At 53.9% G+C, this 19,762-nt stretch overlaps 1 protein-coding gene across 26 annotated transcripts in view; it reads right to left on the minus strand.

Annotated features, from left to right (window-relative positions):
• The window catches only part of PPP6R3 (protein phosphatase 6 regulatory subunit 3), a 128,752-nt gene continuing 109,257 nt past the window's right edge, over positions 268 to 19,762 (minus strand). For 14 of the 26 annotated variants that reach the window (XM_021082706.1, XM_021082707.1, XM_021082705.1 and 11 more), the window contains 6 exons: positions 18,100 to 18,221; positions 14,243 to 14,396; positions 12,814 to 12,920; positions 11,078 to 11,228; positions 5,426 to 5,545; positions 820 to 2,346 (listed from right to left, as the gene is read on the minus strand). In XM_021082706.1, the coding sequence (XP_020938365.1) occupies positions 2,295 to 2,346; positions 5,426 to 5,545; positions 11,078 to 11,228; positions 12,814 to 12,920; positions 14,243 to 14,396; positions 18,100 to 18,221 (706 nt within the window). In that variant the 3' untranslated portion in view covers positions 820 to 2,294. Of the gene's footprint in view, positions 2,347 to 5,425; positions 5,546 to 5,809; positions 5,828 to 9,620; positions 9,871 to 11,077; positions 11,229 to 12,813; positions 12,921 to 14,242; positions 14,397 to 18,099; positions 18,222 to 19,762 lie in introns of those variants that run through there. The other 12 variants (XM_021082713.1, XM_021082702.1, XM_021082698.1 and 9 more) reach the window with 2 other exon arrangements.

Here is a 19,762-nt window from a genome sequence, read left to right on the forward strand (position 1 = left end):
CCATGAGGACGCGCGCAGCAGTTCCCTGAACAAGCACCCCGAACCCCTGCGCTTGGGCCCTGGCTGTTCTCGCCGGCGGCGGGCAGACGAGCCCGGGCCCCGAGGACGGCTCGCCTTCAGCACAGCCGAGTCTTGCTGCACAGCACGGGACACAGCACGGGAGCCGATGTCAGGAGGCCCCGCGCGCCCCAGATCCCCGCTGGCTCTCCCACTGCGGCCCCCGCACCCTGACCGGTTACTGAAGCCCAAGCAAGGTACACGAGGAGATTTCTAGAAACACAGAATCAGGCTTTATTGTTGTGGTCGTCACTTTTAACACAGGTACACATCCGTCCTCGCACTCGGCCTGGCCAACCCACACAAGTTCAAGCAGGACCTCACAGAGCACCCCGCGCCCTGGGCCGGCCCTCCTCCCCGCCCCGTCCCTGCGTCCTCGCCCGGACACACACCCCTACCCCCAGGCGCACCCCACGTGCCCGTCAGCGGCCGGGGGTGGGGACGAAGTGGGACAGCGGGTTTACCTTGGGCGGGGCCGAGGAGCCAACCAACCCCAGAGCGAGGGGCCGCAGCGCCCCGGCCGCCGCCGCCGTCCCGGGCCGGGTGCGGTCCCTGTCCTCCGGCGGCGCCAGGGTCCAGGGAGAGGGCGCGAGGGCCGTCTTCTGAGAGGAGCTCGTGACGGAAAGGATTCCTGAGCGGGCGCCCCAGGCCGTCCGTCCCGGGGCGCGGCGGGCTGCGGTCCTCGAGGGCTGGCTCTGCCTCGGGGACCCTCGGAGGGTTTCTACGCCCCTCACCGTGGGACAGGAAGTAAGAAATAAGGCATTAGACATTTGATCTTTTATTTCCATATGCAATGTCATGTTTAGGCACGCTGCTTGGGATCCTATTTCTAAAAAAATTGTTGGCCATTTTTCAGAATATCCTTTTGGTTTTAAATACTGGTCAGGAAAAACAAATGATGTAAAAATACGTGAATTAATTTTCTATTACAGAAATGAAAAACTGATTTGCATCTAAAAGTGCAAGAGGTGAAGTAATTTAACCCTTTCACCAGACGATACGGCAATATACAATATATTGCTTCAGCTGTTTGAGAAGGCTGTGACGTATTTTTATATTGACATAGAAAATTATAAATTACATTGAATTAGTATCCATAATCACTATATATGTACACAAACCAGTTCTAAAAAAAAAAAAAAAATACACTGGTTTAGAATTTACGAGGGAAAACCTCACCAGGTACAGCAAACAATCAACATGCTCAGGTGCCGGGTTCTGACGTCTAGTTTAAAATACTAGCCTGGAAAATGAACGCACTCTAATTCCATTAGCAGCACGAGCATTTTTCAACTGACTTGCCTAAGATGGTTTAGGTATGTTAAATACGCAGATTGCTCTGAAATGTTCATTGGGGATGCTTGTTAACAAGGAAAATTTCGGTGAATGGGTTAAAAGGCAGATGAACAACCAAAACAAAACAAAAAAACAAAACCGGAAAACAGCAACAACAAAAAACCCCCAAACCACAAGCCATGTACACTCCAAATAGTCTAGTGTTTCACCTGCAGGTATGATCATGTCAAGCAAACGAGACTTGAACAGAACATATGGCTTTACAAGAACACCGATTCGTCAACTAAGGTGTAGCAATAAATACTTAATCTCTACTAATAGACTTACATTTTTTTTGATCCGTTTTAAACAATACAGAAAACAGTTACCAATCAAAAACTGGTTATAAAAAGAACACCAAATATTTCTTATTCAAAATCACTTTTGTAAGTTAGAACAACCAAAATAACACTTAGAGGGCATTTCGATCCTAGAACTCTTTGCCAACTTGGAAGAAAAATGAATTCAGAATTTTGTACAAGGTGAAAAATGTATGAAAACTGCCTAAAACTTTGGTCACACTAATAATTGTCAGATAGTTATGTTTCAAATACAATAGATCTGTGTCTTCACTTTTATAAAACTATTCTTACAGCCGTCTGAGCCCTAGCAGTACTGCTATCATTACACGGGTGGCAAGATCTGACTTCACAGGCGGCCCATTATTTAGAACAATACAATATAAACATACGCAGAAATTCTTGGTATTTGTCAATGTGCAATATTTGTACACTTCTGAGTTTCTCTGTACAATGTCTTAGAATCTCGAATATAAAGATTGCTGGTCCTGATCCCTTGCAGAGTGAGTGCAGCAGTGGTGGCTCGGCGGGCTCCAGAGGAAGCCCCTGAGCCCTCAACGGTGGCGCCTGCAGTCCTCAGTCGGCAGCAGCAGAGCCCGCTCATCATACGGGGCCATTGACCGCCGCGTCGCCGGGCACGCTCGGCTGCTCAGTCCTGCGGGGCAGAGTGAGAGACGGTCATCTGAGGCCCCCACGGCAGACGGGCACTGCGAGGAGCTCCCTGGGGATGGGCCATTTGAACTTTACGAATCACCCGGCACAAAGCCTGCCCTCGGTGCCAGGGGACGGCCTCCTCGATGCGTTAACCTGATGCCCCGGTGGACCCGGCTGGGTTAGCAAGGGCCGCAGAAGAGCAGGTGCTCCGTGAAAACCACCCCACCAGCCCCTCGGGAGCAGGGGCGGACCAGCAGGGGTTTTAAGCCGCTGATCTCAGAGCCTTCAGGAGCTACGTGCTCACCCCTCCTTCAAGACAGCTTCTTATCTGCTCCAGACAGTGGAATCCACATGAAATTTCACTTGAAAAATAGGATTCTGCTGCTGGGTGGGGGCGCTCGGGGGCAGGTGGAGACTAAGGAACAAAGCGGTGACAGGATACCCAGGACTTTCCTGCCCACACCACAACCTGAACACAGAAGACACTGCCGAGATGTCACCACAATCGGATAAAGGAGGCTGGGCGGGAACGGATGCTGAGAGCTGACACCGCAAGCACCGCTGCCTGTGCCGCAGCCCTTACAGAGCAGAGGGACGCATCAGACGCCGTCCTGAGAGGGCCGCGAGGCCGGCTCCGCACACACAGCGTGCTCCACTTGCGGTGACGACGTCTCGGCCACGGAGACACGAGAGTCGGGAGCCAGACTTAGCTGGGTACAAGGCTGCCTTCACCATTACAAGCTGTGTCACCTGAACTCACACCCTGCTGGCACAGACACCAGACCTGACGTCACGGGAGTAGCACAGGTTTGTGGCGATGAACATCTAAGTTTGACAGTGGACACGGATCACACTCGGTTGTGACGGAACCTCGCGGGTACGGCTGCGTGCACAAAGTCTCAAATGGTGTCTTTAGCGTCAACACAGCCATAAGCTGCCTTTTTTTTTTTTTTTGGTCTTTTTAGGGTGGCACCTGCGGCATATGGAGGTTCCCAGGCTAGGGGTCTAATAGGAGCTGCTGCCACCGGCCCACACCAGAGCCACAGCAAAGCCAGATCTGAGCCGCGTCTACGACCTACACCACAGCTCACGGCAATGCCAGATGCTTCACTCACTGAGCAAGGCCAGGGATTGAACCTGCAACCTCATGGTTCCCAGACTGTTTCCGCTGTGCCGCGACAGGAACTCCCATAAACTGCTTTTAGAATGCAGTGTGACACGAGAGAAAACTCACCTTCATCCCCCGCCTCGCAGCGGCTCCCGCCGCCCAGCTGCCCTCTCCCCTCATGCCCGTGTCACCTGTGTGTCTGCTCTGCTGCTGCCCTGTCGCTAGGCCTAAACCAGAGGCTGCCCCGCTCAGTGGGGCAGGGTGCAGGCAGGGCAGACAGACAAGTGAGCGGACACACGGGACGCCTCCACCTCTCCTACCCACTGGCTCCTCCAGGACCGAGTCCCGCACGCTGGGAGAGGCAGGCTCTTCCCACCAGGCGTTTCCATGCAGGGAGAAGAGCAGGCAGGCGTGCTCCCTGTGGCCAGCAACTTTGCACCCGGGAGCCTAGCCAATGTCCCCTGGCCTGGGTCACTTACGTCAGAGAAGCCGAAGGGGGACAAGCCAGGGAAGGCCCTCGACAGGGAGCTCTTAGGGGATGACAGTAACCTTAGGACCAGGAATGAGATCTACAAAGGACCTGCGAAAACACACTGAAAACCCCGGGCGAAGGAAGTGACCGGCCCAAGCCCTTAGGAGCCTGGCAGGGGCTGGGTCCCCCGAGCTCGTGCGTCCCCCTGCCTTTCCTCCCAGAGCCTCCCTAAGCGCCCACATGCACAAGCAGTTCTTGTAATTAATTTGTTCTTATGCATACGGACATTTTAATTACGAACGTAAACCTCTCATTCTAACTGTAATCTCCAGGAGAGAAACAAACGCAGGGATTGCTCCCCTAAGTACAGGAAGGTTCAGCGACCAGTGAACAGAGACAGCCCCCTGCTGGTTCCTACTGGTTACATCAGCCCCCAAACGCCTAGATTTTTCGTTCCCTTTGTGGCTGAGCCGCATCGTGTCGTGTCCGTGAGGATGCGGGTCTGATCCCTGGCCTCGCCCAGTGGGTCAAGGATCCCGCATGGCCATGGCTGTGAGGTAGGCCAGCAGCTACGATTCTGGCTGAACCCCTAGCCCGGGAACCTCCATATTCCGCCTAAAAGGCGAAGGAGAAACAAGAGCCAGACCTGCGAGTCAGGTGAGGGAAGGCACAACTTCTCAGAAGTGGCTGTGAGCCTACTTGATCCCGTGGGGAATACACAGACTTGGATGCGGCTCACCCAAAAGGTCACCTCTGGGCAGTGCCGAGCCAAGGCCCTGGTGGTCCAAGGGCAAACCCCACCTTCCGGGGGAAGCTCTGGGGCGAGGGAGCTGGAGCCGCCGCACTCCGCCCGTGGGGCTGCTCGCGGCCCAGGCCCCGGGGGCTGAGGCGCCAGCTCAGGAAAAGGCGACTAGAGGTGACGTCACATTTCGAATCCCTTGGCTCCAGGGGTGGGATTTTCACACTTTATTCTGACACGATCAATATTCTTGCAAATACAAAACCAAAGAGGGCCTCACTAAGAGCTGCGACTATTTGGGTACACGCATGCCAGGGTCTCCAGGAAAGCCAGCCCCACGTGTCACATGGACGTATCTGCAGAAAATGGGCAACCACGCGACCTCACGGGGCCAAGGAGAAGCTGGCGGCCGTGGCCTCGGGAGCCCAGTGCCAGTGCTGGAGGTGCTCCACGGCGGCCTCGGCCTCGACGCACTGCCCCGTCAAGAAAACAAAGCCGGGGGTTGGGGGGGCAAGTCCCCTCGGCTCCCAGCTATTTCTGAAAGAGCCAGTGATCGCGCTGCATCTCCAAAGACGGCGCAGCATTTGGCTTCTGGGACAGGAGATGAACCATTATTTCTAAGTTGTCACTCAGTCACCTCGCCCAGCAGACGGAACTGGGAAAAACGCCCCGGGCTAAGTCAGTCAGGACAACCGTGACGCCCCCCGCCCCCGCCAGCTCCCAGGAGACCAAGCCAGAGCCAGGCCCAGGCACGTCCTCACCTCTGCTCCGGACTCCGGCTGGGGGGCCGGGGGGCGGCAGACTTGCCCTCTGGCGGCTCGGGGCTCTCCTCCGCGTCTTTACAAGCAGCATCTTGAGAGGTAGACAGTCTTCCTTCCTCACTGCAGTGAAGGGGACGACAGGCAGCATTAGGCACCCGGGACTCGGCAGCAGGCCAGGCGAGGGCGAGGGCACATGCAGATGGCTCTGAGGTCATGACCGCCACGGATCGAAGCCCTGGGGCCGAGCATGCTCAGGGCGGGGCCACGGGGACCACGGACACAACTGGGAGTCACGAAGGGGGAGGTCACACACAGTGGGAGCCGAGAGGGACGATGTGATGCAGCTGGTGTCTGGTAAAGGACGGCCCCAGTCACCGTACATACCGGTAGGATTTCAATACTCTGAAGCCCAGTGAGCAAAACAGAAAAAGAAATGTACAAGAGTTTCAGAACACTCCTATAAATGAGGTATTTGGGGAATAATGTGTCCACGACTGCAAAGCTGCAGACCCGGTGAAGGTGTCAAATGAACCTGTTTGAAGGAATGAGTCTTTAGTGAAAGAAGCCTGCTCCCAGGGCCAAGCCCCCCATCGGCTGGCTGGCTGGCGGCACGTGAGCCGCCGCCGCGTAGCCTGAGCCTGGATAAAGGTCTTCAGCTGCCCTGGGTCAGTGCGAGAAAGGTACCAACGCCACGGAGGGAAAGAGCCAAGGGCAGGGGGCACAACAGGTGAAAGTCCTCCTGCGGGCGGAGGCTCGGGGGGCACGAAACACCGAAGGGTGACCTTCCCCTTGGACGGACGGCTCTGGGCGCAGAAAGACAAGGAACAACGGCTTCCGACCGCTGGTGGGCTGGGAGCTGGACTCCTTTCCATTTCGACACAGCTCAAGACGGCACCGCCCGGAGCTGAAGGGCTGCCGGAGGGTCCCTCTGGGACGGCCCATCATTCGCAGTGCTGGGCCCTGCCTCAGGTCCGTTTGTGAGAAAGTCTCATTTAAGATGACTTCTCGGTGGCCTTCAGGCGGGTCTGGGCAATTTACGAGGAAGCAAATGAACCCACGTCTAGTTCTTCACTCCCCTTTATCCTCATTCTCCACGCTCTGTCCAACCAAAGCCACTGTCCTGGGTGTTGAAGGCACACGACCTTCACTTCTGTACAAGGTACGATCACCACGTGCAGGTGCCAACCCACGTGCCTGGCCTCAAAGTGTGCCCCGCTCCGTTTCTCTCCGTAACGGCACAGCTTGGGAGCCCTGCTCCTGCTCCTACAGCGCAGAGCCCATGGTGTGCACCCCCGTCCCCACCCTCGCCCCTACGCCCGATGCCCCAACCACCGCCACTGCCCGCCGGCCCCCTGCTGCATCTCCCAGGGCTCTCCCTCTTCCCAGGAGGAAGCCCCTCGTACTCCCCACTGGCCTGCCCCATGGTGGGCAGGGCAGCGGCCCCGTCCACACTAGGTCTGACCTGCCTGTCCGGCTCCTACTGGTCCAGCAGGAGGGGTCGCTAAAGGGTGAATTCTGAGCATCTCTTCTTGGACCCCCGGCCCCTTTGGAGCGTCCACCTAACTGCCTGTTGATAGTTTTTGCTCATTTTCTGATGGGGGTTTCCTATTTTTTCTTCATCGGTTTGAATATTAAATGCTCACTTCTCAGATTTAGAAGTGCAAGCTTCCCCCCTCGACCTGCCACCTGCCTCTTAATTTTGTCTATAATACTTCATCACCTAGAAATTCCTAACTCTGATGTAATCCGATTCTACTCTTTGCATGAGGTTTACGCTTTTGAAGGTTTTTTTATTTTTTATTTTATTTTTGTCTTTTCTACGGCCCCACCCACAGCATATGGAGGTTCCCAGGCTAAGGGTCTAATCGGAGCTGTAGCCGCCAGCCTACACCAGAGCCACAGCAACGCGGGATCTGAGCCGCGTCTGCAACTTACACCACAGCTCACGGCAACGCCGGATCCTTAACCCTCTGAGCGAGGCCAGGGATCGAACCTGCAACCTCATGGTTCCTAGTCGGATTAACTACTGCTTCACGACGGGAACTCCTTTTATTTTGTCTTGGAAAAGATGGTCTTGCTTGCCCTGCTTTCCTTCTAACACTGAGACACTCTGGCCTCGTCACTGAACTCGTGTCACGTGTTCCTCGTCGGGAAAGTGGGGTGAGAAGCAGGTGCTGACCCTACAGGGTGCCAGGAAGAAAACAGCCAGTCAACGCCTGGCACCTGACTGCAGGAAGCAGGGCGCCCGCTCTTACCCTCAGCCTTCAGGCTGCAGGCTCACTGGCTCCCTCGGAGGGAGCCAGCTCCTGGCCCACCACCTCCGAGCCCTGGCCCGGCACCCTGGCTCCGTTAACGATCCGTGTGCCAGTACCACGCTGGTCTAGTTATTTTGACTTTGCAACACTACCCGTATCCTTCCAGGCAAGTTTCTTATTCAATCTTCCGGTGGTTCCCTAAGCAACTTGAGAGACTTTACATTCCACGTGAATTTGAGAGTATGTTTATCAAGTGTCTTAAAAATGCAGCCGAAACTGCGACGGGCACCGCCGCAGCGAACTTAAGAGACCCATCTGGCGGCCCTGGGCTGTGCCGGCACGGGCGTGCCAGCCTTCGATGGCACAGACCCCCTTCTGCGGCGGCTTTAGTAGTGCCTCTATCTGGGTTAAGATGATTCCTAAATGACGGTTAGGCTGATGTGTTTTGTGACCGGTCCTTTTTTAAATCATATACCTTCTAGGGGCTTATTCCTGATGCGGAGAAAGGCTACGGACTGGTACGTCCTCTCTCCCCGGGCAGCTCTGCTCACGTCTGTGAGTCCGACGCCCGCCACTGACCTAGCTGTAGCGGATCATTACCTGCAAACAACCGGCTGCGTCACTTCCCAGCTCACCTTCACCGACGCTGCCACTTCTCTTCTCTTTCCTCTCAGAGGGACCACCACCCAGGGCTGCCCGCGCAGGGGCACTGACGTATCGACAACCTTATTTGTTCCTTACAACAAAGTTAATGTATCTAAAACCTCTTCATTAAGTACAATTTCTGCTCTACCGTCTCGGTATTTCACTTTTACCCAGTTAAGGAAATTCACGTCTTTTCCCGCTTTGCTCCGAGTTTTAATCGTATATAATAGGTACAGGGGTTTTTCAAAAGCTTCATCAAAAACAGCACATGATTTTCTTTCATTCTTTTACTAGGCAGGGAATTATAGTGGCAGGTTTTCTGATGCTGAGCCATCGCTGAATTCCGCAGATAAACAAGCCGTATCTGTGACCTACACCACAGCTCAGGGCAACACTGGATCTTTAACCTACTGAGCGGGGCCAGGGATCGAACCCACATCCTCAAGGATACTAGTCAGGCTTGTTACCAATGAGCCACAACGGGAGCTCCCTTATGTAGGGTTTTTGCAATTGGTGTGCTTGTGACATGAGCTGAACATTTTCTGTAAATACCTCTACCTGATTTTGGAATTGAGATTTTACTGCCTCATACGAAGATCCAGGCTGTGTTTGCACTTTCCTATTTGCTGCATCAACGGTAGGAATCAGGAGACCAGCAGGCATGGAATGGCGCCTGGTCATTACTGTCACGGACACACCCTGTTAGGCAGGCTCCCCTGCTCCTCATTTTCCTCCACATGACTTGTCTGTGTCCTTTGTCCATTTAAAAGCTGATCATTAGGAGCTCCCGTCACGGCACAGTGGAAATGAATCTGACTAAGAACCATGGGGTTGCGGGTTCGATCCCTGGCCTCGCTCAGGGGGTTCAGGATCTGGTGTGACTGTGGCTTTGGTGTAGGCCGGCGGCTACAGCTCCGATTAGACTCCTAGCCTGGGAACTTCCATATGCCACGGGTGTGGCCCTAAAAGGACAAAAGACAAACAAAAACAAAAACAAAAACGACTGATCATTAGACTGCTGTCTCTTCCTTGCCACTAGGGTCTCCCTACTTCATGCGACTACAGGTCTCCTGGCTGGCTCTGGCTTGCCTTTTCACTTGACTGTCTTCTGGAATACTAGAAATTGAATAAAGTCAAATTCAGCAGTGTTTTCCTTTAAGGTTTGGCTTCTTTATGGTTAAGAAGTGCTTTACCAAAAAGCCGTAAAGATGCTCTCTTACGCTGTTCTCTCAAAGTTGTCGCTTTGCTTTTCACACTTATGTTGAGACAGAAATTGTATTTTATTTTTTTTCCAGTCTGGACTATCACAGTTTATTAGTCCCTTCTCTTCTCGTGGAAGTGTCACCCCAACATGGACAGAGCTCACGTTTTAAGTGCAGGGACCTGTCTGCACAACTCCGCCAAGGCCACGTGCGTCTTCGGGGTAGGTGTCCCAACCCCAAAGGAATGTGGTGACCCCGCCTTCCTCTCCGTAAAGGATCCTGGCTGTTCTGCCCCTTGGTCTTCTCTACGACTCTTCCCTTCATGAAAAGCTCTATTGGGATTCTGAGGAGAAATATGTTCACTGTACAGATTAGCTTGTCAAGAAATGCCAAAGATAGCATTCCAACAGCAAGCATGGTGTGTCTCCCAATTTATTTATTTATTCATTCATTCATTTTTGTCTTTTGGCTTTTTAGGGCCACACCCACGACATATGGAGGTTCCCAGGCTAGGGGTCGAATCAGAGCTGCTGCTGCCGGCCTACACCACAGCCACAGCAACACCGGATCCTTAACCCACTGAGCAAGGCCAGGGAGCGAACCCAAGTCCTCTCAGATCCTAGTCACAGTTTGTTACCCCTGAGTCACAACTGGAGCTCCTGGGCTATGTCTTTGAAAGAATACTTCTTTAAAATAATGCTCCACTGTTACGCATAAAGTCTGCTGCAGGCGTTCAGCAGACACTTTTATCGGCAGCTCCTTTCCATTCCAGGTCGCTAAGGAGTAGCCTGTGGTTACCTGCGCTCCCCTCCACACGGTTACAGTGGCCTCACGCGCCTGCTGCCTCGTCGGTCGTGACTGTTAACACCCCGCGGGGTCTGCTAGCTTTGGACCTCGGTGTTCTGCACGTACACTCACATACGAGAGCAGCCCACACGTAAACGTTTTCCACACTTTGCTTGTTTTGTGTGGACGTCACAGGGTGGGAAGCGCTGCTCCCTGTGAGCTGAGAGTCCGTGTGAGATGGAGATCAAAGCTCCAAGGCACTAAGCTGTGGTCTGCAGGTTTTGATAAAATTCTTCCACCACTCTTTCAGTTTTAAACTTTCAATTTTCATTATGATGCCTTTTCTGATCTATGGATTTAGAAGTAAGGTTAATTTCCAAATTTTTTTTTAAGGCTATTTATCATTTTGCTCCCGGATTCTACTGGTTGCGTACAGAAATCGATCTGGATGGTCCAGGCCTTGTAGCCCGTACACAATGAACTCGCGTTGTGATTAGAGATTCGTCCACTTGCTACGCTCGTGTATTCTGAGTCCATGAGACTTCAACTACAGTCTTCTGAACACTACAGAAGAGGAGGGACGAGAAATTCAGAGACCCAAACGCCAGGTCTTCATTAGGATTTAATGAATTTAACACAGGCACTAGAAAGAGGTCAGGCTGACGTCTGAACCCAGGTCTGAATCAAACGGAAGACGATCCCACCTGCGCTCCCCCTCGCCCTCCCGATAAGGAAGCTGCCAGTACGACGTAGGCCCCGGTTACCTTTTGAAGACCGCGGTTTCTGTCTTGGCGTCTACAGTGAGGCTGAGGGTTTCCTTCATGCCGCCATTCATCACTGTCTCAGTTACCTTGTCTGTACTTTCTGCATCCTCCTCCCCGTCAGAGCTGGCTTCCATGGCCACACTGCCTGGCACTGAAAAGAACACGCGGCCGAGAGTCACACACCCGGAAACCAGGCGAGACACGTGACCCTCTTCTGGGGGCCCATCCCCCCAACGCTACCGCTGCCGCTTGGAGAAGGAGTGTGCCATGATTTGCCTACTGTTGCCTGGGCCGATTCTCAACGGGCACAGGCTTCTTAAAGATGCCCACAAAGAGTCCCCGCTGTGGGTTAAGAATCCAACTGCAATGGCTCAGGTCACTTCAGAAGCTCGGGATCGATCCCTGGCCTGGCACGGTGGGTTAAAGGATCCAGTGTGGCTGCAGCTGCGGCCTGGATTCAGTCCCTTGCCCGAGAACTCCCACATGCTGTGGGTGTAGCCATACAAAATTTAAAAAGAGAAATGCCCACAAGAGAGAAGCTGCATGGGTTTCCCTCCACACGGGACCAGCAAGCGCCCCCAGTCTGCTCAGACACCCACGCGCCCGACTTCCTCCGAGCAGACCCTGCTGCTCCTGCTGCTCCCCAGTTCCCCGCAAGGGAGAGAGTGGGGGGGGGTACAGTCTACAACCATGACCCACCAGGACCCAGTCCACAGTTCATCCCTGTGCCTTCTCGCTCAGCCCTGCCCTCTCACTTGCCACGCCCAGTCCCGCCCGTCTAAGTGGGTGATTTGTTCTCTGGGAGCAGGAGCCAGGTGGCATACTGGTTATGAACTTGGGCTCTGAAGTCAAACTTCCTGAAGTCAAAGCCAGGCTCACTGCTTAGCAGCCTCAGAGCCCCAGGCAAGGGACCCCACAGCCTGTGCCTGAGGTTTCTCACCCACCACACGGGGGCATGTGAACCCACTTGCAGATCTGCTGAGGGATAAATCGGGTCATCTGAATGTTTGGCAAAACGACAGAGGACACGAGCTACTGGGTTTATGCATGTCCCTGCCCCAGGCCCTGGTGCCCACTCCCTGTAGCGTCATTTCTTCTTCTCTAAGTAGTGACTTCTTCGTCCCCTCCACATACTACCAGGCCCCTCTCCTGACCTCGTCACTACCCTCCGCCCTCTCCCTCCACCTCCCACAGCCCCGATCATCAGGTTCAGAGCAGTTCAGGGCCTTTGTATATGTGGAGTAAGACAGCCCTTGTCCGTTTCACCTGTTCACAACGGTGAGAAGAAAATCAACAGCCACACAGCCTGAACCAGGCCCAGATGCCCACACATGTGCCCAGCGCACAAGTGGATGCAGGCTGGGCTTGGAGCACACTCGACCCGTTGTTCCGGTTTCACCCGCCCTGGGTACTGGGAGCTGAGACGTCCATCCTTTCTGGGCCCGTTTCCTTTCCTGGCTTGAGGAGACCAAGCGAGAACTCAGACCCCTCACCCCTTCTGCGATCACGCGCCCTGGTTCTGGGTGCACACACACAATCTCTTTGCCTCAGTAGCCTGTGGACATCAGACCTACTGTCTCCTTTTCCAGGGTCCTTTGAGCCCCTGAGCTTTGCTAAAAACCTGCTTTGTGGACAGACAACTTCTCGGGTCTGGAAAACTCAGCAGGAAGTCCAAGTGTGAGTAAGCACCAAACGAGCGGTCCAGCAGCCATGCCCCCCGTGCTCCCTGCACCCACCTTCCGGCTGCACAGCCAGCGCGGCGACACTGGGAGTCAGAGGGTCCATCGGCTCAGTGCTGGTTTCCATTTCCACTGGAGAATTACTCCTTAGAGAATCTTTTGTACTTTTAGAAAAGAGAAAATTCAGAGGTTGGCAGTGGGAAAGAGCCCTCTGTTACCATCATTCACCACAAACCCTTTGAGACACAGCTGGTTAGTCTGCCGCGAGACACGGGCTGCGTCCTGGAGGGCGGCCTGGAGGGGCAGGTGAGCGTGGATGGGTCAACACCCTGCTAAACCAGCAGGGCAGTAACACAGGGACTTCTCAGGGGTTTCTGTTCAGTTTCAAAATGCCCGGCTCTGCACACTCGCTGGAATCACCAAGTTCCCAGGGCTGGGGCAGCGGCGCGTACACTGCGCACAGTTGACTGTAGCTGCAGTGCCACGTGTACAGGAGTCCTTATTACCTGGAGCCAAACTGCCCAGGGGGCCTGGCCCTCTTGATATTTAATGAGAACACACGGCCTGTGCTCATGGGCTTGCAGAGGGAGGCAAGCTGCTTCAACTACATTCTCAACTAACTAGAAAAGCCGGCGGTGCAAATGTGAGTCTCTGGTACTGGATTAGAGCTCGTGAAGTAATTCATAATTTTGGAGACGTTGTCCATAAATCTCCCGTTTACCCCCGAAGGAGTAACAACAAAGAGACATGGGTTTTAGCCTACTCCTGGGTTTGTCTGCAACGGTGAGGGTGAGCTCACTGTAGCTGCCTCACCTTTTCATTACCAGCGACTGTTTAAAAGCACCACTTGCTAGAACACAGGAAGTAATAAACTCAGATGGGGAGGTGGAGACTGATTTTTTTTCAGTACACAAAATAACAATTTTAAGCAATCAGACTGCATCTAAGAAGACATGAAATCCATGGTTAATGCTCAAATGCTGACAATATTACTCAGGAAAATTTCAAAATGACAGGTTGCTGTCACCGAGAATACCACCAAGAGACCGAGGGCCGTGCCGCTTGCCCCCTTAGTTTTCAGCACTAGACCAGCTACACATGAAATACAGGTTCAGAGTAGCTATTAAATCCAAGCTGTAGTCTGCATTTTTCTGCAATGCTCCAGGCAGAGGTGCCTGTCAGGAGGTCCCTGCCTGCACCCTGTTCCCAGGCCTGTTCTGACAGTGGGCTGGGACCGGAACAGCCCCGAAGAGGCCATCCTGACAGCTGAGTGGTCGGCCTCCTCTCCCAGCCCCTCCTCGATGAAAGGGGGGAGGAGGGAGCCTCATTCTCCTAGACAGCCTCTTCGCCGAGTGCTGCCTGTCCATCTTGTCTGAGGCGCCTGGTCCACGTGGAGGAAAATCAAGGTGACAAACAGCATCGAGAGCACACATGGCACCCCCGGTTCTCGGGGAGGAAGGTCTGGGGGGCCGGCACCCAGGCTCACCTCAGGGAGGACGTGAACTCTGAAAAGGAGGCCCAGCCTGTCTCCTTCGTTGGCACTGACTCCTCTGTGCTCCAGACGTCAGACCCCACGGAGTCCAAGGCAGCACCGTGGGCGGTCTCCATGGGGACGTCAAAGTTGGCTGACCAGCTGGGCGCTAGAGAGGGAGGAATTTCACCTTGAGAATAAATACTTCAGTCGTTTCATCGAATGCAAGTTATTTTTCAAAAGCAGATGTGCAGTGATAAAACAAACAAACAAAACACCCCCACCCCCGCAGCTGTGGGGCAAGGAGTATTTATTCTAAAACACTTAGTCACTGGGAGAGCAACTTGATAACATCTATCCTGTCATAAAACTGTGTTTCCTTTGAGCCCTTAGCAATTCCCTTTCCTATGATTTTTTTTTCCCAATAGAAATTATCACACAAGAATTCAAAGCCACACAGAGAGGAATATGCTGAAGCTAATTTCTTTCTCTTTTTTTTTGGGGGGGGCCACACTCACGGCAGCACATGGAAGTTCCCAGGCTAGGGGTGGAATCGGAGCTGTAACTGCTGGTCTACACCACAGCCCCAGCAACTCGTGATTCGAGTCACATCTGCCACCCACACCACAGCTCACAGCAACGCCAGATCCTTAACCTACTGAACGAGGCCAGAGATCGAACCTGCGTCCTCATGGATACCAGTCAGATTTGTTTCCGCTGAGCCACGATGGGAACTCCTGATATTACTTTCTTAATTTTGACAAATGCACCAAGGTTACATCAACACTGAGAGGAAAACGGGTGAAAGGTACACAGCCACTCCCTGTACAATCTTTGTAACTTTTCTGTAAATCTAAAATTATTCCAAAAGAAAAAATTTATTTTTTTTAAAAGCACACTGCCTATTCAACTGCAGTCAGCTGGAAACAACCTCAGTGCTTCCCAGTCCACACCCGGGCCCGTCACACTGCGGCTTCTGACGGCCTCCCTGCAGTCTACAACCTTGAGCACAAGCGAGAGCAAGGATTCCTACGACACAGTACGAAACACCTAGTGGGCCCCTGCCCGCCCACCCCCTCAAGCCTTGAAATCTCTGACGTGCCGAGCTGTTCGGGTATGCCAGTGAGGTGACTGGTGGCTGGGGGGCCTGGAGGGCCCGAGGGTGGGTGTGTGGGGAAGCCAGGTGATGAGAAGGTTGAAACTCTCAGCTCCCCGCCTCCACCTTCTAGAAGGGTAGAGGGACTGGAAGTGATCAATGATTGATCAACTGAATGATCAATGATTTGATCAACCACACCTGCTTGATGAGGCTCCAATAAAACCCCAAAGGGCAAGGCTTCCTCTGGGCTGGCAGACAGAGGGCGGCACGGCACCAGCTCCGCGGACACAGGGGCTCTTGTGCTCCAGACCCTTCCGGACCGTGTCCTGTTCCTCTCGGAATCTGCCCATTCATCTGCTGCTACTGTTTTGCTTTTTGTTTTTGTTTGCCTGCTCTTTGTCTTCTCAAGCCCTCACCTGCAGCATAGGGAAGCTCCCAGGCTAGGAGTTGAACTGGAGCCACAGCTGCCGGCCTACACCACAGCCATGCCAGATCCGAGCCACATCCACAACCAACGGTGCAGTTCGCAGCAGCGCTGGATCCTTAACCCACTGAGCGAGGCCGGGGATGGAACCCAGCAGGCACTGAATAGGGTTGGTTTCGTGCTTCCTGCCCAGGGACCCGCATACGTGTGGCAGGACCGCTGACATCCAGAAGGACGCCACCTCAGTGCCTGAAAATCCCACCTGCAACCTCGGAAAAGTCAAACCGACAGGAATCTTCACAGGCGTTTCTGCCTGCCCGCCACTCGCAAAGTTCTGCATTCATTCCATCCGCAAAGTCCCCCTTCCTAAGTCAGGCCGCACACAGACTCTCCTGCTGCTACCACTCTGGGGCAGTCTTTCCCAGACGCGCTCCCAGAACTAGTCCAATCAGAAACTCTCCTCAGCAGTCCAGAGAAGCTCCCAAAGAAGCGACATCCTTCCCCCGCCGGGGTGTGAGGCCCTCAGAGCCAGGGGACAGGGCAGCTCAGAGCCCCGGGGAGGGCCCCCCGCCCCCAGCCCCACCCCGACTCCCGGAGACCTGCCAGCACAAAGGAAGCCCTTCCAGGGAGCAGTTGGGGCGAGGAGCCCCCAGGGCTGTCCCCAGTGGGACGGGGTGAATGTGACCTTCATCCAAACGTCCCCCTCCATCTCGCCCCACCCCCACCCCCACCCAGAGAGTCACACTCAAGTGTGTGTCTCTCTCCGAGACACAGATTCTGGAATATTATTCAGCCTTAAAAAAGAATACAATTGTGTCACATGCCCCAACACGGATGAACCCGGAGAGCGTCATGTTACGGAAATGGAGCAGTCACGCAAAGACAAACACTCCAGGAGTCAATTTCAGAGACAGAAGGTAGCATGCGGTGGCCAGGAGCTGGGGCGGGGGACATGGACGGGTTGTTGAACGGGTGTAGCTTGGGGCTCCCAGGATGAAAAAGTTCTAGAGGATCTACGTGAATAGACTTAACAGTGTTGAGCCATACCTGTGAACACACACACACACACACATACACACACACACTCTCTCGAGCCAAAGGATCAAGGCCTCCGGCCTGTCTTTCTCCCTGCCGCCCGGCTCCTGTTCTGATCAGCCCTCACCGTTCCGAACACGTAGCGGTAAATCTCTTAATTCAGGTTTCCTGTCTCCAGTGTGTGCTTTCTCATTCAGCTTTCACACTGCTGCCAAGCATGATCATCTTCAAACAGATCAAATAACGTTATTTTCAGTAAAATCCTCGGCAGGAGGATTACAGCTCTCAGAATAAAACTCTCGTTCTGGCCTCCGGCTTCGCTCCCACCATCTCCCCCTCCTCACGAGCTGTGTCGAACCGCCGGTGGGCCTCTGGGCTCCCACACTAGCTGCTTTTCTTTCCAAGGGACGAGTCCCTCCTTGTGCTCGTGAAGCATCCCAGTCCCTGGAAGGCCTCTGCAGCTCCTCCGGCTCTGCGCCCTCGGCCCCCTGGCACGTAGGACGACCCCAGCGGCCGCAGGCTGCTCTGAACTACGTCGCAGAGAGAACAGCCCAGGCCTTCCGCCGGAAGACGGCGAGCAGGCGACAGAGTGAGAGGACAGAGGGTCTGCCTTTCCCCTCTGGCTCTCTGCTTTCGGCATCTGCAACCCGCGGGCTCTGCTAAGCTCTGAGCTTGTGATGGAGTTGAGCCCAACCTCCAGAGCTGGGTTTCAGCCTCCAGAACGGCGTCAAAAAGGCCTTCCTGGGTAACAGGAAGCACTGCCAGTTTTGAAGCAAGGCCGGTATCAACCCGCACGGCTCTTTCACATAAAAATTTACCCGAGCTTTTAGAAGTTAACGTATTTTTTTCAAAGGCCAGCAACGCAAGCCTTCCTAACAAACAACAAAATATCCACTAGCCCTTGGCTAAACCAGTCTTAGGATCACGGGATTCAGACAGGCTCAGGACCCCGCCCGAAACTGTCAAGCTCCTCCGCTGTCCCGAGTCTAAAGAGCGCAGCGTGTCCTCACGGCTCCGGGGTCCCTGGTCTCCCCCTTCGGCCGCAGGACCCCGTCTCCACGCCGGGGGCAGACGTGCCCGCGCGCTGTCCCCAGCCAGGCTCTCCCCCGAGGGCTTCCGCTGCAGACAGACGCGCTCCCATCAGAGGCGCGACGCGCTCCCCCCGAGGCCCGGTCCCTGAGGCTCACCGCTTTGAGGACTCAGAGGACCGCCTGCTCCTTCAGAGCGCGACTCGGACGCCGCGGGCCAGGGGGCCGGGTTGGAACGTCCGTGTCCGACACTCAGGCACTGGCACAGAAGAGAAAGGCGACTTACGCTCATTCAAGTCCACCTCCATCTTGTCCTCCGCGTTGGCGCCACTGGGTTCAAACAAGTCCGGCTTTGCTCCATCTTCTTCTTCAGAGTCCGTGCTCTCCTCACTGTCTGTGCTCCCCGAGCTAAGAAAGAAGGACCAAGACGTGTGATGCTGCACACCGGCCACCCACTACGTTCAAAGACCTCGAGTTATGCAACCACACAAACTGTGCCACGCTTCACCTGGGTCACACCTGCCTGCCTGGCACCCTGCTAAGACGAAGCCTGGTCATCAGCGGCTCTACCTCCTGGGCTTTGCGTGGAGAACAGAGGTCACAAGCTAACCCAGCGCCCTCCGGCGGGTGTGTGGCGGCGGCCCTGGCGGTGGGTCTGCCCGCCCTGAGGGCCTAGGAGATGAGCTTCTTTTCAAGGGCCCTTGGTCACCTGCTTACCTTCTTTTCTCGAGTGTCTTTCACACCTTTAGCCATTTTTTTTTTTTTTTTTTTTTTAAGAGCTGTACCCACGACATATGGGATTTCTCAGGGCAGGGATCAAATCGGAGCCACAGCAACATAGGATCCGAGCCACGTCTGCAACCTACACCACAGCTCACGGCAACTTAACCCACAGAGCAAGGCCAGGGATCGAACCCGCAGCCTCGTGGTTCCTAGTCAGATTCATTAACCACTGAGCCATGACGGGAACTCCCATCATTTTTTTGTGACTAGAGTTTTGAGAGTTCTTTATATCCTCTACCTGGCAATCTCTCATCAGACATGTGATGTGCCAAGGCTTTCTCTTAACGTATGCTACGTCCTTTCATTCTCTCAAGTGTCTTCGAAAAATAACGGGTTTAATTTTGATAAAGCTTAAGTTATCAAAATTTCCTCTCAGGCAGGTGCTTCTGGTGCTGTAGCCTGGAAATCTCTGCCTGACACGAAGGGCTCCTAGGAAACATTTTCCAGTTTTACATTGCACCCTCGGTCTAAGACGCACTCTCAGTTAACGTGTATCCACGTTGGCTACGGACCAAATTCCCTGATTCACAGGCTGACATCCAACTGCTCCAGCACCCGTTTTTCAAAACGCTATCCTTCTCCACGGCACAGCCTCTGCCCCTCCCACCACACACCAAGGGCCCCACGCACGCGTGCACAGGCCTGTTTGGGGGCTCTCTATCCTGTCCCCGCCCTGGCCCCTGCCTGAAGGAGGACCCTGTCTCAATCACTGCACAGTGAAAACAGGCAGTGTGAACACCTCAAGTCTGTTATTTACCAAAGCTGTTCTGGCTATTTCAGGTTCTTCGCATTTTCAATACGAGTTTAAAAATCTACTTGTCAATACCAAAAATCCGTGCCGTTGTGACTTTGAGAACGCACTCAACTGAAATCACCCTGGGGAGAACTGTCATCTTAAGTCTTCCAGTCCATAAACATTTCTCAAGCCTTGATTTCTCTGAGCCGTTGTACAGGTTTCAGCATACGATCCCTTCAGTACTGCATCAGCTACAACCTCCAAATTCTGATAGACGGCGTTTTCATTTCCTTTCAATTCAAAACACTATGTAATTTCCCCTTTGATTTCTTCTTTCATCGCATGTTCTTTAGTTTCCACATATCTGGAACTTTCTAGAGCTCTTTTATTGATTTCTCATTTAACTCCATTGGGAGCAGAGAGCGTATTT

This window comes from Sus scrofa, chromosome 2, assembly GCF_000003025.6.
Source record: "Sus scrofa isolate TJ Tabasco breed Duroc chromosome 2, Sscrofa11.1, whole genome shotgun sequence".
Lineage (NCBI taxonomy): Eukaryota > Metazoa > Chordata > Mammalia > Artiodactyla > Suidae > Sus > Sus scrofa.